A 14,431-nucleotide genomic window follows, 5' to 3' on the forward strand; every position below is an offset into this window, starting at 1 on the left:
ACTTGGCAAGGGCTATACTCTCTACATCTTATATAAATTCTGGAGTAGGTATCGAGATGCTACACGAAGAGAATAAACTCAAAGTGTTTTACAGCTGACTCGGTAAATGCAAATGATCCAACACCTGCTCTGGATCGGAGCCATGTCTTGAAATCCAGATGAAGAATGATCTCATTGCTAATCAGTGTTTTCTCCCTTTTAGAGTTGTGCAGTACTGTAAGCTGGGCAACATGATCACGGAGGAGAAGGAGAAGTACGTCAACCTGAAGCAGATCGCCTCGCAGTCCATCGCGGAGCTGAGGGAGCAGGTGAAAGTGCTGGGAAATGAAACCGAGATCCAGCGCAGCATTGTCATCAACAAGGACCGGTGTGTACGTGTCGAGGAAGTCCAGTCAAATAATACCGACCAATGCAGAGACGAGGGCTGAGGAATCCACATGTACTCCGAATAGCAATGCAACAAATGCTGTGTCTGTAAAGGTTATATGGTTCAGCTTGTTATTCGAACTTTTCTTGACCGGTGGATTTGTTGGTAATCATCAGTGAAGCTCTGTCTGCATCCTTTTTATTGTGTGTACTGTTTCTGATCTTTTTTATTTGTGTGTGCGTTGACGTGTGTCCATTCCAGATCACTCACAAAGGCCCGAATGAAGAACTCTAATAGCTCCAAAATAAGGGACAAACTGCACAATGACATCTCCAAGGTCCATGCACACACACACACACACACACTCACGCAGATGAGACCAGTCAAAACACACTGTGGCGTAAGATAGTTGCATTCATTTGGCAGTTTAATTCTGTTAATTGATATGTTATTAAGAAAAATGTTATCGGGGGGGGGTTGGACAGAGCTAAAGAGACAAAGCTGTACTTTTTGGTCTTAAACAAGATTTAATGAGCCCTTCGAGAAATGTTAAGGAGGCAAAGCCCCATCCAGTTTCCCTGGTATTTATCTCTCTGTCTTTTATACTCGTCTTAAACGGTGAGCCTTGAACAGTTTATAGTTTACAACAGTTTGTGAACATTTATGTTGTCTTCTGTTGAAGTTTGATGTTTTAACATGCCTCATAACTCTTGATTGTTCTTTCAGGAATAACAAAAGTTGTCTCTTTTTTTAGTTAGGGCATCTGTATCCATGGTGATAACGGTTTCTTGAGATGTGTGCGGTGCAAGTTCAACCAATCAAAATGAAATTCGAAAGCATCCCACGCTAAGTGCCCTTGTCACACTATTCTTTATTTATGTTTCCATCTTCCAGTTTGCCTGGAAGCCCCGTCAGGTCAGTCAGGAGTATGAAGACAACCAACTGGAGCTGATGAAACTCACTCAAACAATCAGCCTCCAGGAGAAGGCCCTTCTGGAAATAAACAGGAACCATGAAACGGCCGTACAGCGGCGCAACTTTCTGTATGTTCATGGTTTGGAACTTCCATAATGTTGCCTGAATTTAACTACGGGATCTAAACTAAATATATCAAATAATGTTTATGTCCCATGGGTGTGTGTGTGTGTGTGTGTGTGTGTGTGTGTGTGTGTGTCGCTTCCAGTGGCGTCCATCTCCTAGAGCACGACGAGGTGTTATTCAACTACTATAAAAAGGTGGATGTCCAGGAGGCCGCCATCACCAAAGGAACCATGACACTGGAGTCCCTGGAGAAGGAGATGAGGGACTTACAGTTAGAGGTTCAGGAGGAGAGGAGACAGACCGACCTGAAGAAGAAGGAGGTGCCACTCAAGAAACGTCTGGAGGGAGAGATCACCACTCTGCAGATAGAGGTGGGGATAAAGCATGCATGTATACCGACATGAAACCCACACATTCACACACATCCATCAACGGATATTAACAGACACACAGCCCAAACTAAATCAAGTCTGCAGGTTACATACAGATAAGAGCATAAAACTAATCCACTAAACCTTCAGAACTGCAATCTAATTTGGAAAAAGTTGGGGGAGGAAAGTTATGCCGTGTAGAAATGGCTGAGTAGGAGCAATATACGTGTTCCCTAGAAATCATTCATAATATAATTTCTGTCGAGCGAACAGTGGCGACAGTGTGCCGGTGACAGTCGCCCAACGCCTACCTCTCCTTTGTCTTCTCTCCAGAAGTGAAAACACTGTTAGGTGCTTTTAAACATTTTAATTGAAGAAAACAAAAATCGAATCTTTTATTGGTTTTCGAGATATGCTCATGCAAAAGAAAAGACGTACAATGCTACAAAAACCATACAAAAAATACAAAAAAAATTTAAATAAATAATATATATATAAATACGGGTAGACATGCAAAAAGCTGCACACATATGTATATGCACATACCTGCATACCCTAGTACACACACACACACACATAAACACTGCTCTGTGGTCCTGAACAGGCGTGACGGTTTTTCATTGTGTTGGACGAGCGTTGCACATTGCAGCTCGTCTTCATATTTTATCGCAGGTCCCCTTCATCTCGTCTAAAGTGCATTTGCTCATATAACCATGCATCTGCGCAGATCTCCCCGGTGTCCAATCACAGCTTGACTTCATCACCATGTGGCAGAGCTCAGGGGATTCAAAATCCTATTTGGAGGCAGTGGAGCAATTAGTTCCTTCCGGCGTAATCAGATGATCAAAGAGTGTGTGTGTGTGTGTGTGCAAAGAGTTTCTCTGGAATCTTCTGGCAAATTCTGTACAGGCCATTGTCCAGCTACGTGTGTGTGTGTAAAAAACCACACAGACATTTATGTGATGTCAGTGGGAGTCCTCATAGGATCTTAGGGAGAAGATGGTTGTGTGTGGAGGAGAGTTGTATGCATCTCTGGTGTTGCAGACGCTTGTTCAACTGTGTGTGTGTGTGTGTGTGTGTGTGTATCCTAGTCAAGTGAGTGGAACTCCAGAAAGAACAGCTATGCATGAACTCATCAAGACAACACAAGACACGCAGACAGCAGACAAATCCCTTAGAGCTCCACTAATGAGCTGATCTCTGTTTTGAAGTACTTTCTGAGCCGGTCCTTGTAATGAGACTTTTATATTACTCTTGTAAATATATTGTGATGGAGGGCTTCCATTTTAATATAATGAACCGACTCAATGTTCATATTCCACGTTGCTTACAGTGATTACTAGCAGGAGTATTTCTTTTGACCATACTCCAGATGAACTTTACTTCAGACTGCGAGCATCACATTGTTGTTTGGGGTTTGCTCAACATGACCGGGCGCCTCTTACGTAATGTGTGTTTAAAAAACAAACAAATAAAAACTCTCCGGCCAGACATGCAGGGAGGAGATGAAGATCTAAACCAGAAGGGGAAAAACCCAAACAACCCGACACTGCAAACGTTTCACAGACACACGTGAATAAATAACCTAAAAACACGAGCAACTTTGCAATATCAAGAGAGGCAGACGCCTGGAAGGAGAGAGAGAGACACACACACACACACACACACACACACACACATTGGGTGTGTTGCTGTTCGGGATGAGAGGGACTGGTTTGTACTGGCTGCTGGACCTGACTGATCTGAGTCTTGTGCTCTTTTGGATGAAGGCGGTGTTGGAACAGAACTCACCATCTGCAGCTCTTCCCCTTCCCTCCATCTGTTTGCTCCTTCTGCCGTTTATCGCTTGACGACGGGCCTCGTCCGTGACATCCTTTCACTCATCTTTAGTTTCTCAACGCTTTCCATTCGTCCGACCGGTTATTTATTTCACTCGAAAGTCCCCTCCAACCTCCCCTTCCCCTTTTCACACATTCTTTTCTGACTGATAACCGACCTCGCATTTGGCTGAAAATACGGAACATTCCTTATTTCTTCTCTATCACTGTGGTCCAGACTGAGATTTCTCATGCGCTATGGAGTAGATTGCCACACACCTTTTCTCAGAAATGCATAATCCTACTGGCTTTGATGATCCCCCCCCCCCCCCACTTCACCTCCACCACGAGGTTTGTCATCAGTTGTTTTGAGTATCTCAACTAATATTGTGTGCGTGTAGCCAATTAAATTGACAACATGCTCGCGTGGCCGCAGACTCCTCGTCTTGCGCAACTTCTGGAAGTCTCTTTAACGATCAACAGTTGCTTCCCTGATCAGCGAATCAGCGCCTCCGCCTGCCAATCAGCCATCCGCACATTCCACGTTGCTCCATCTCCCTTTTGCAAATCATTTTCTAAATCCTCACGCAGCCGGTCTACCTCCGCTGGGTGCAGGAAGAGAATCTCTCATTGCGGGAGAATCAATTCATCCTCCTTGTGAATTCATTCTATATGCGAATTCAATTTCCATGCCACTGCCTTGCTGTCAATTTATTATATATATATATATATATATATATATATATGTATATATATACATGTATATATACAGGACTGTCTCAGAAAATTAGAATATTGTGATGAAGTTCTTTATTTTCTGTAATGCAATTAAAAAAACAAAAATGTCATGCATTCTGGATTCATTACAAATCAACTGAAATATTGCAAGCCTTTTATTCTGATTTATTGCTGATTATGGCTTACAGCTTAAGAAAACTCAAATATCCTATCTCTAAATATTAGAATATCATGAAAAAGTATACTAGTAGGGTATTAAACAAATCACTTGAATTGTCTAATTAACTCGAAACACCTGCAAGGGTTTCCTGAGCCTTGACAAACACTCAGCTGTTATAAATCTTTTTTTTTACTTGGTCTGAGGAAATATTAAAATTTTATGAGATAGGATTTTAGAGTTTTCTTAAACTGTAAGCCATAATCAGCAATATTAAAAGAATAAAAGGCTTGCAATATTTCAGTTGATTTGTAATGAATCCAGAATGCATGACATTTTTGTTTTTTTAATTGCATTACAGAAAATAAAGAACTTTATCACAATATTCTAATTTTCTGAGACAGTCCTGTATATATATGTATGTATATACATGTATATATATGTATATATACATGTATATATTGTGTGTTTGTATTCATCTGTGACCAGTTTATCTGCTCATTGCAGACGGACCCCCCCCCACCCCCCTCCCCTCCCTTTGATGGGGAATTTTGACAACGATTGATCGGGCCATCTGTGACACTATTGAAGTTCAATATACTCTGATGCTTTCATTTGCTGTGAGGAATTGTAATCGACGGACAAGTAAACAGAGGTTGATGTCGGATTCTGAATGTGCTACTTGTTTACGATACGTCAACATCTCCAACACGCAGATGGAGTAGGATTTATAATGGGCGGAGGCTGATGTCAGACTGCACTCTCCCTCTGGCACAGTGAGGATGCTGTTAGTCCGTCCCCTCTCTTAAATCTTTGTCTGACCTCTCTTGAACTCTTTACCGTGGGGAATGCCACCGGTAAACCAGGTCTTCTTGATAGATGTGTGTACGTTGCACGCGAGAGACGTAAGTGAGAGATAAATGCAGAAAGGGCTCATAATACCGTTTCTAGACTGGCGGCTTCGTGAAACTCCACGCTACAACACTTGAACGTGTATCGGTGACTCGCGTGGATCCGGCGCGCTCGGCCGTGTCTTCAGACCCGTCGGGATGCGTCCCACATGTTTGTCACGAGAGTTGAAAATCCGCCACGTTTATATGGAATCGTTGCACTGGCTTTTTCAGACGTAAAAACTTTTATTTTATTATTTGACACATGAGTTGAGCTCCAAATCATATGCAATCATTTCAGGTCATGCAGTCTGGCCCAGAGGTATCTTTCTCCTAACGTCTCCTGCGCCTGTAGAGCCTGAGGTCCTCTTCCTGCAGCCCGGGGAGAGAGAGGAGGAAGTCGGGGCTTTTGTTGTCAGAGGTCTTTAACACTGTGCAAGGAATTCAGGCCAAATCCAAATCTCTTCTTTACCACAAGATCATTTTCAACTCAACTTTTCAGTATCTATTTCTTCCGTTTATCTCAGTTGCCTTATCTGACCGTATGTTTTTTGCTCTTATTGATTTGACGTTTTTATTCATCACGAAGGTTGTGATGGAGTTTTCTTCGCTAATGTTACCCGTGTTTCTGATATTATGTGACCTGCTGTCAAAAAAGTTATGTCGAAGCCAAGTTTAAGATGCACATTTTCAAACTGATTGTAATTTATTTATCATTTGGGGGATTATGAAAGCTCCTCTGCTCACATGTTCTGCCAATTAACCTTACATAACCTTATTATGCTTTACCCCCGGGTTTCCTCCGCTAACCTTTCTGCTTTACTGATCTGTCCCTTTGTCTTTCATCCCTTTTAATTGCGAGCAACTTTGTAGCCTAATTCTTCAAAAATTGCACGTAAATACGGTTATTATGTATCGTTATTATGATACTGTTAGGCATGCAGTGTGCTATCAATTATGCGGCTTAGAAAGCCATCATGCTAAAGCCCTAAACTGAGCGTAAATTATGCAAATCCTATGCAAATTGCATTCTGCGTGGATGCTGTCACGCGCGCGGAGATGAGCTGAGAAAGCCGCAATTATTTGTGACAGTCAGATGAAGAAAACAAGAGAGGCGGGGCAGGTAAAAAGAGGCGCCGACACAGAGGCAGACGAGGAGGAAGAGGAAGACAAACATCAGCGCGAACGCACTGAGGGAGGAGGACGGGTGTTAAAATGCTAAGAGCGAGGGCACGACACGGAGGGCGAAGGAGAGATCGAAGAGAGGGGAAGGAGAGTGACAGAGGCGCGCTTGGATCCCATCCATCACGGAGTGTTTAGCGAGCTCCAAGTGCTTACCAATGATGTTGGAACACAGATCAGTCAGACTAAAAAGTGACGACGGGGCACACACAGATGGCTGTTGCAGATTCCAACGTCGTCTGAGAAGTTCATCTGCATTTCAAGCCTGGAAATAAATCGGAACTTCTCAAAATCGGCAAACTTTTCTTCCCACTGACTTGTTCATTGTTTCCCGAGCGGTCGGCTTTAGCTGACTCGGCACAAGATTTCTTTTTTATCATTTTTTATAATGTTAGCACTGGTAATTTGATTGAGGAAAAATCTGAATTGAGAAAACATTTTGTAATATTATTTAAATTCCGGCACTGTGAGCCCGAGGCTTCTGCACTATTTACACAAATGTCCAAACACTGTTGTTTTCGCCCTTTGGGCCCTTTTTGGCTCTTTTAATGAATGGGAAAATGATAAAACACTATTAGATATTTCCTGACAGAAAAACAGTGTGGAGAATAAAACATTCAGTGTGCCGTGTGTTACTACACACATTTAGTTTAATTCACGCATTCGACTCTCTGCCCCGGGAACGAGCGTCTGTTGTCAAAGTCACTTCCTCTGTGAACTCCGCAGATGACCTCTGTCCCTGCTGGTCAGCCCCACTTCCTGTTTCCCCGCATCTCTCGTCTCCCTCTGATTCCGTCTTTCTTGTCGACTGTCACATTCGATCTTACCCTCCTTTTCGTCACTCTCGACTTCCTGCTGTCTTTCCTTTGCTCGTCTTCACTTCATCTTCCCCCCTCTGTCAGCCTTTTATCGGGGTCTCTCTCAGAGTACATCTGCTCCGCTCTCATCTCCGCCGCTCTCGGATGCGTTCGTCTGCCTCTCGGAGCATCTGCAACTTTAGCCTGAACAAAACACCTCAGTTAATCACATGACAGTCATCCTAATAAATTGGGAGGGGGGGTCACATGACATTGAGGGAGCACTGAACACGGGAGTCTGTTTTAATCAGACTCACTGTCTGCTTGCAGGGGCTTCATTAATCTCTTCTAATGAAGGGGGGGCGGGGAATCATCACTTTGTTCCGCAGCGTCTTCTTTCAAGTCTCGCACATCATTCCTCACATTGGATGAGCGCAAGTATAAACTCCGGAGCGCGCACGTACACGCGCCGCATGGCTGGGTGGAGAGGAGCTGCCAGGTCATGGCAGGTCGGCCCCCCGCGTACACACTTGTTTGCTCCTCGTCTCCTTCACTCCTCCCTTCACTCTCCGCTGCCCGTCCACTCACTTCTTCTTCTACTCACTTAAACGTGGCTCTTTCTCTCCAGGCTACTATTCGTGTTTCCTCATGTCTTCTCTCTCTTTCTTTCTTTTTTTTTTACATCTTTCTATTTTCTGCTGACGTCCTTTTTATGGTCCCTGTCATCTTCCCTTGATTATCTCGACTATATATGTTTTTATATAGAGACAGGCTTTATCTTGCTGCAATGGGGCCGCTGGGCATGGGCTTTAACTTCCCTGTTGAGATACTGCAGCTACTTTTATAATTGTTCATTTCCATCTGCAGTGTGTGTGTGTGTGTGCACTTGGCTCCTTATTAGTCTGTATCTCTTTAATCTATGTTCAATAGTAAATATTAGAAACAAAGGCTCTGCATGAAACAGACTGACCAGGTGCATTCAGCCGCAGCGTGTCCATATATCCTCTGAACAGATTATTAAATCTCATTTTTGGGCAATGGGAGAGCAACAGAGGAGGATCCCTCTCCAGGATGGACAGAACAATAGATGTCATGTGACCAGAGGGACAGATTTAGAGTTAAAATGAATATGATGATACAGAGTGATGAATAGTTAGTAGTATAGTAGTATTATTCGCGATCCGATCCCGATCCATCGGGGGCATGGGGGAGGGGAGGAGAGGAGGGTGGGGTAGTCAACAGTAGGGCGGAGTAACAGGACAGTGGCGGCAGTCAGGAGCAGGAATTCAGACGACAGAGATGATGATCCAGGCAGATAGATATATTTATGATGTCGTCTCGCGATGAGATGACCCATGAGAAAAGGAAAGAGTCAGAGAGAAAGCAGAGTTAGTAACGTGTGATTGAGAGATGAAAATTCATCCTTAAATGAGCTGTCATGTTTCATACTCTTGCTGTATGGGCTGTAAATACAGCACCATTCCATCAAATGGAAATAGTCTCTACATCTTCTACATTTTAACCACGTTTTTCCCCAAAATTCAGCCTGACATATTCGGTATCTTTCAAAACTTTGGGTCCGACGCTCGAATTTTAAATCTGGGTTCTTTTGTGCAAAGCACGGACAAACAACATCCAGTTCTTTACGATGTCTTGTGGAAACTGTTCTTCCAGATTCATAATCATGAACAGACTGGTCCACAGCGCCACGAGTGATCAAAAACTCCACAGGAAAAATATATTTAATGTTCATTTTTATGTCATTCATCCTTACTTTAAATCAATAAATCGTGTCGGCACTACATTCCACACTCTCCTCCCCTCGCTCACTAGTTACAGATGTTTCACAATTGCTTGAATGCAAAATGCTGTCACTGTCCCCTCATTTCACTTCATGTCATCTCTTATCTTCCTACCTGCCATTTGTCTTTAAACGCTATTTGAACTCATCTTCTCTTGTGTTTGCTCGTGTATCCTTGAGTCCTCGTCTACCCGTGCTGTCGTAAAGGGATGTCGGAATATTTCCTCGGAGGGATCCGGTGGCGTTATAGATTTTAATTTGTTTGAAGTCGAGAGAAGTCAGACATGTTGTTTTTACATCCCCAGTGCAATAAGGATCTGAAGTGCCTGGAGAACCAGGAACTCCCAACACAGAAACACGCTGACGGACTCTCGCTTTGATGCTTTTCACGTTGTTTGCTGACTCGTTTGTGTGAAGTGTGCTCTTGTGGGAAATTACCGTATTATTTTCATCACGAGAACAATGACAGCGACATGACGGCGACAGTTCTGCTGATGGTGCCGGTCTCTGTCGGCCACGCCGTCGCGTCGCGTGTCTCCTGAACCCCTTCTTTGTCTCTCAGTTGTCCGAAGCCAGGGACAAGACACTCGAGGGCGTGAACCGGACTGTTGATTACAAAGAGCTGGAAGGCAAAGACCCGTCGACTGGAGAACTGGTCGAGAAGCTGGAGCAGGTACACGACGAGGTGTTTGATGTGTGTGTGCACGTGTCGCGGAGGAGCATTTACGCTTCTTCAATCACGGCATCTACTTCATGAATTATGGTTTTATTTTCAGGATTTTTACATTCTCTTTTTTTATTTTTTATTACACAAATTCATGAACAAAGGCCATAACTAGAATGGGCACTGGGTAGAGCGCATACCTTCGCATATCACAAGATTGGGCATTGAATTATGAACATTTTGGCATTAGTTGCATGCCAATTAGATAAAAATTGACCGTGCTATGATAAAAAGAAGATGTTGACCTTTTCATGACCTTGACCTTTGACCCGATCGATCCCAAAATCGAATCAAATGGTCCCCGGATAATAACCAATCATCCCACCAAATTTAATTCGATTCAAAGAATATTTTGACCTTTTCATGACCTTGACCTTTGACCCGATCCATCCCAAAATCGAATCAAACGGTCCCCGGATAATAACCAATCATCCCACCAAATTTCATGCGATTCGGTTTAATACTTTTTGACTTATGCGAATAACACGCAAACATGCACACATACAAATAAATAAATACACGGCGATCAAAACATAACCTTCCGCATTTTCAATGCGAAGGTAATCACGGTGTCCCCCCTCTGCGTTCAGCTGGAGGCGAGTCTAGCAGAGAGCGAGAGGCAGACGCTGGAAAATGAGCTGCTGGTGGACCAGGTGACCCGGCTCTCCAAGCCGCTGAGCGAGCAGATGGAGAACTGCCATCAGGACCGACTCTCGCTGGCCAAGCAGGTAGACGGCAAGATCCCAATACACACACACACACACACACACACACGGAACATAAACGCTCAGTTTAACACACACACACACACGCGTGCCAGGACACTTGTCATATCATTCACCGGTGACTGACATAAACACACTCAGTGGATATGACAGAGTGTATGAATAGTTGGTAGTAGGCATGGACCACGATCCGGACCTCCACAATCCAGGAAACAGAAGGAGGTAGAGAGAGAGGGATGGGGGGATGGGGGAGGGGGGCCATGGCAGGAGGCCGGCCCAGCTGGCAGGAGGCGTCCGACACAGCCAAATGGTGGTAACTTGGGAAATGTAATGACGTAACGAACGAGGATGAATGCGGCGGCTTCGCGATGCACCGCGTCATCGTCTGGCGTCGAGACGGATCGGAATCAAATCGGGTCGATTGAACAATTAACTCCGCGGCTTTTATCGCGTGCGTATCACATCCTGAACCGAGTCCAGCCGACCTGTGTTTGTGTCGTCCGTCTGCAGCTCAACGAGCTCCGGACTCACGTGGCGGACACCAACCGCCGCCTGATGGCCGCCTCCGCTGAGCTCTCCGTGAAGCAAGCCGCGGCGTTGTCTCTCCGACAAGAGATCAGAGAGAGAGAGCTCCAGGTCAGAGACGCTCAAACCACGGCGGGGTCGTGGATGCCGACCACCCCTCAGCCCCCCCCCACTGTCTTTCTCTCATTGTGTCCCATCATGCACCTCAAACCTGTTTGTCCTGCTTATTTGCAGATGAAACGAGTCGGGAAGCAAAACGCTGCGACAAAATAATAGTCGTTAATAATTCCAAGGGGGTACACGAAACAAACATGCAAGGATAAACTAATCGATTAATGCACTGAACGCAACACGCGGGCGACGTAGCCGGTCATATCGTCTGATTGTTCGTGGGAAGTCTTTGGAAAGAAAGGCTTCAGTTTCACATTTCCCACAATCCATCTTGTCTGTGAAGCTTCTGGCAGTCAGGCTTTCGACTGTGTGTGTGTGTGTGTGTGTGTGTGTGGAGGCGTGGGCTCATTAGATCTGTGAATAAAAACATAAATAAATAGATGTGGAAATAACTGAATGAATATCCTGAATAATAAACGTGTTCCGTCCTCATACTGATTATGAAACATGGGTTCTGAGTGACGTGATACCAGCGTGACATTAATAAGCTGTACGCCTCACTGTGGGGACGTGACTGGAGTCATTATTTTATATCGATGGCTTGCCTGTATCAAATATCATTGAAATACGTAGATGAAGATGGACTGAATTGTTATTTTTTAAAATGGTGATAATATAATACCAGATTGGCATATCGTCACGGATACCAAATCTAGTTATTTCAGCGCTCGGCAAAAATAATTCCGTCTATCGATATTTGTACAATATCTTGAGGAGGAAAGAGCTGGCACCTGCAGCCCATAAACCGATTCCATATCCATGGCAACCAAGAAAAGTTTGAATGTTGTTCACATTCAAGCCGCATAACCTGATGCACCTCCCTCGCTGTCTGCTCCTGCACGCGCTACAGAGAACAGTAAGTCAGCCTCTGATTGGTCTTTGCTTATCAAAGGAGAAACGCAGGTGTGAAACCGTCTTCTGGCGTCCGGTTGAATGTGATTAACGGACGAGGCAGAAGGCCGAAGTTACAATAAGCTAGCTGGCCGCCGCCGCTGCCTCGCATCTCTTTAGTCCTACGCCTCTGGTGCCGTCGACCCAGCGAGGAGGGGCCATCTGGGAATGTGTAACGCTTTGAAATCGTACTTATTCTGCCTCTAGGACAAAGAGCCATCATCTAAATCGTCATCTAAGCAAAACATTTTGAATATCTGACACAGTCCGAGACCGACAACAGTGACACGTTCTGTTTGAACAGAACGTGTCACTGTTGTCTGTCTCGATTAAAGATTAAACGACGAAAATGAGAGGTTTCCCTAAAAATGAAAATGTTTCACGAGACCTCGTAATAATAACCCGAAGAACCCCCCTGCAGCTGATGTGTGTGTGTGTGTGTGTGTGTGTGAGTATGTGCCTGCAGCCACTAGTAGAAGTAGAAAATGCAGAGGCATAACTTTAGTAATGGTATCACCTGCTTTTGGGGCGCGGTCGGAATGGAGTGGAGCCAGGAGAGTGAGAGGAATACAAAGTGATCGCTTCTCGCTGTGCCCCCCCCCCCGCCTGTTCCCAGATGGAGAGGTGCCAGCGGCAGCTGGAGCAGGGCCTGCCACCATGCCCCGAGTTAGAGAAGGAGTGGAGGAGGATGCTCCGAGACAAGAAGAGGAGACAGAGAGACCGAGAGGAGAAAGAGAGGGTAAACACACACACACACAAAGACCACTGGTCAAGAATTGATTAAAGCACCGAGGGGCACGGAAAGAGAAGATAGAATGACAAACGATAAAATAGAAGTGGGGGCATGACGCGAAGCGGGAATCGATTTGAGATGGTGAGGGCCAATGCCGTGAACCTGATGAGAAGAATATGTTTTGTCCCGTTTATTTATTGCCAGGTCCGGCAATTTTTCTCTCTCCATTATTCCTCGTGTCGTGTGCAGATCTCACGCCAGCGGATATAAACTGTTCATATTCATGAGGAAGTCGCCATCTCTTTGAAGTCTCAGTTCATTTGCATGCTGCTTGTTGTTATTCGTCACTTCTCATCCTGTGGGTGTGTCAAAGTCATCGGCGCATCATAACGTGTCAAAAATGGATACAAAAACGAATCTGATTCTGATTCGTGTCTCGTTCACTCAACTGTTCTCGCGTCTTTGAATCATCCTGAAAGTTTAAAAAAAATTAATGTTTTATTCCATTTTCATAATTGAGTTTCAGGAATTCAAACTATTTGGTCCAAGGTCACGCAGTCTCTCATCAAATATGAAAACTGTGTGTGTGCAGCTTGCTGAAGAGGAGGAGTGGAACCAGCTGCCGAATGGAGAATACACCACGGCTGAAAGACGTCCGAATGCATACATCCCCGAGTCGGACGCGCTCCCTCTGCCCAAACCCTACGGAGCCCAGGCCCCCTTCAAGCCCTCCCAGCCAGGGGCCAACATGCGACACATCCGCAAGCCGACGCTCAGACCCTTGGAGATATAGAAACAATGGCCGTGTGTTCATAAACCCGTGGAGGATTTAAGTTTGAAGAATATATTTCAGTGATTTGACTCATTTCTGTCTCAATCTTCCATCTGCTCTTTACATAACTCTATGTGCCGCTCCCTCCTCCTCCTCCTCCTCCATGTTTGTGTCCTCGGTGTCCAGCATACCACTGTTGCTGTGTCATGTAAAAGTGTACTTGTGGACTACATCTGGTAGTCATTTTGTTTCCTTTTGATATTGCCGTCAATAGCTTGTGTACCCTCGTGGTTTCAGTAACACTAAATACTGTCGGAGTGGAAAGTAAGTTAGGGGACACGTGGCAGATGAGATGTCTGCATATTGTTAAATCATGTCCTCCAATAAAATAAAAAACAAGATGGGGTGGGGAGTTTAGAGATGGTAACTGGTGAGTCATTCGCCTTTGAAACGTCTCCAGATGCACTCGAAGTCGTTCCGTCGGCCGATCTCGAGGGGAGAGCTCGTGTTCACGTGAAGCCCGTTCCCGTGAGCCGCTCCACCGACGTGTCACAGTGTGCATCATGATGTACACACGCTGGAGTTTAGGAGGGAAATAAACATCCAAGTGTGGTTACAAATCTGTGTGATTTGTTTTTGTGGTCGAAAATGTATCATTAGTTTATTTTAATCCCAGATCGCACTATTGTATAGTCCTCTTGTATTTCTGTTTCTCTTTCAACACACCAT

General features: G+C 44.8%; 1 protein-coding gene and 1 long non-coding RNA gene across 4 annotated transcripts in view; one reads left to right on the forward strand and one right to left on the reverse strand.

Moving 5' to 3' along the window:
- ccdc146 (coiled-coil domain containing 146) overlaps positions 1-14,341 on the forward strand; it is a 42,167-nt gene extending 27,826 nt beyond the window's left edge. Inside the window, exons 15-23 of one of the 3 annotated variants that reach the window (XM_056424672.1) lie at positions 203-367; positions 629-704; positions 1,262-1,410; positions 1,551-1,779; positions 9,724-9,834; positions 10,476-10,613; positions 11,121-11,246; positions 12,814-12,936; positions 13,523-14,341. In XM_056424672.1, coding sequence (XP_056280647.1) covers positions 203-367; positions 629-704; positions 1,262-1,410; positions 1,551-1,779; positions 9,724-9,834; positions 10,476-10,613; positions 11,121-11,246; positions 12,814-12,936; positions 13,523-13,723 — 1,318 coding nt within the window. In that variant the 3' untranslated portion in view covers positions 13,724-14,341. Of the gene's footprint in view, positions 1-202; positions 368-628; positions 705-1,261; positions 1,411-1,550; positions 1,780-9,723; positions 9,835-10,445; positions 10,614-11,090; positions 11,247-12,813; positions 12,937-13,522 lie in introns of all 3 variants that reach the window. The other 2 variants (XM_056424674.1, XM_056424675.1) reach the window with 2 other exon arrangements.
- On the reverse strand, positions 5,619-8,172 carry LOC130200414 (uncharacterized). The gene is made up of 3 exons (XR_008833010.1): positions 7,391-8,172; positions 6,720-6,828; positions 5,619-5,753 (listed from the first exon to the last, which is right to left on the reverse strand). It is a non-coding gene; the product is annotated as an uncharacterized LOC130200414 (long non-coding RNA).
- Positions 14,342-14,431: the final 90 nt, after the last annotated feature.

This window comes from Pseudoliparis swirei, chromosome 10, assembly GCF_029220125.1.
Source record: "Pseudoliparis swirei isolate HS2019 ecotype Mariana Trench chromosome 10, NWPU_hadal_v1, whole genome shotgun sequence".
NCBI classification, from domain to species: domain Eukaryota; kingdom Metazoa; phylum Chordata; class Actinopteri; order Perciformes; family Liparidae; genus Pseudoliparis; species Pseudoliparis swirei.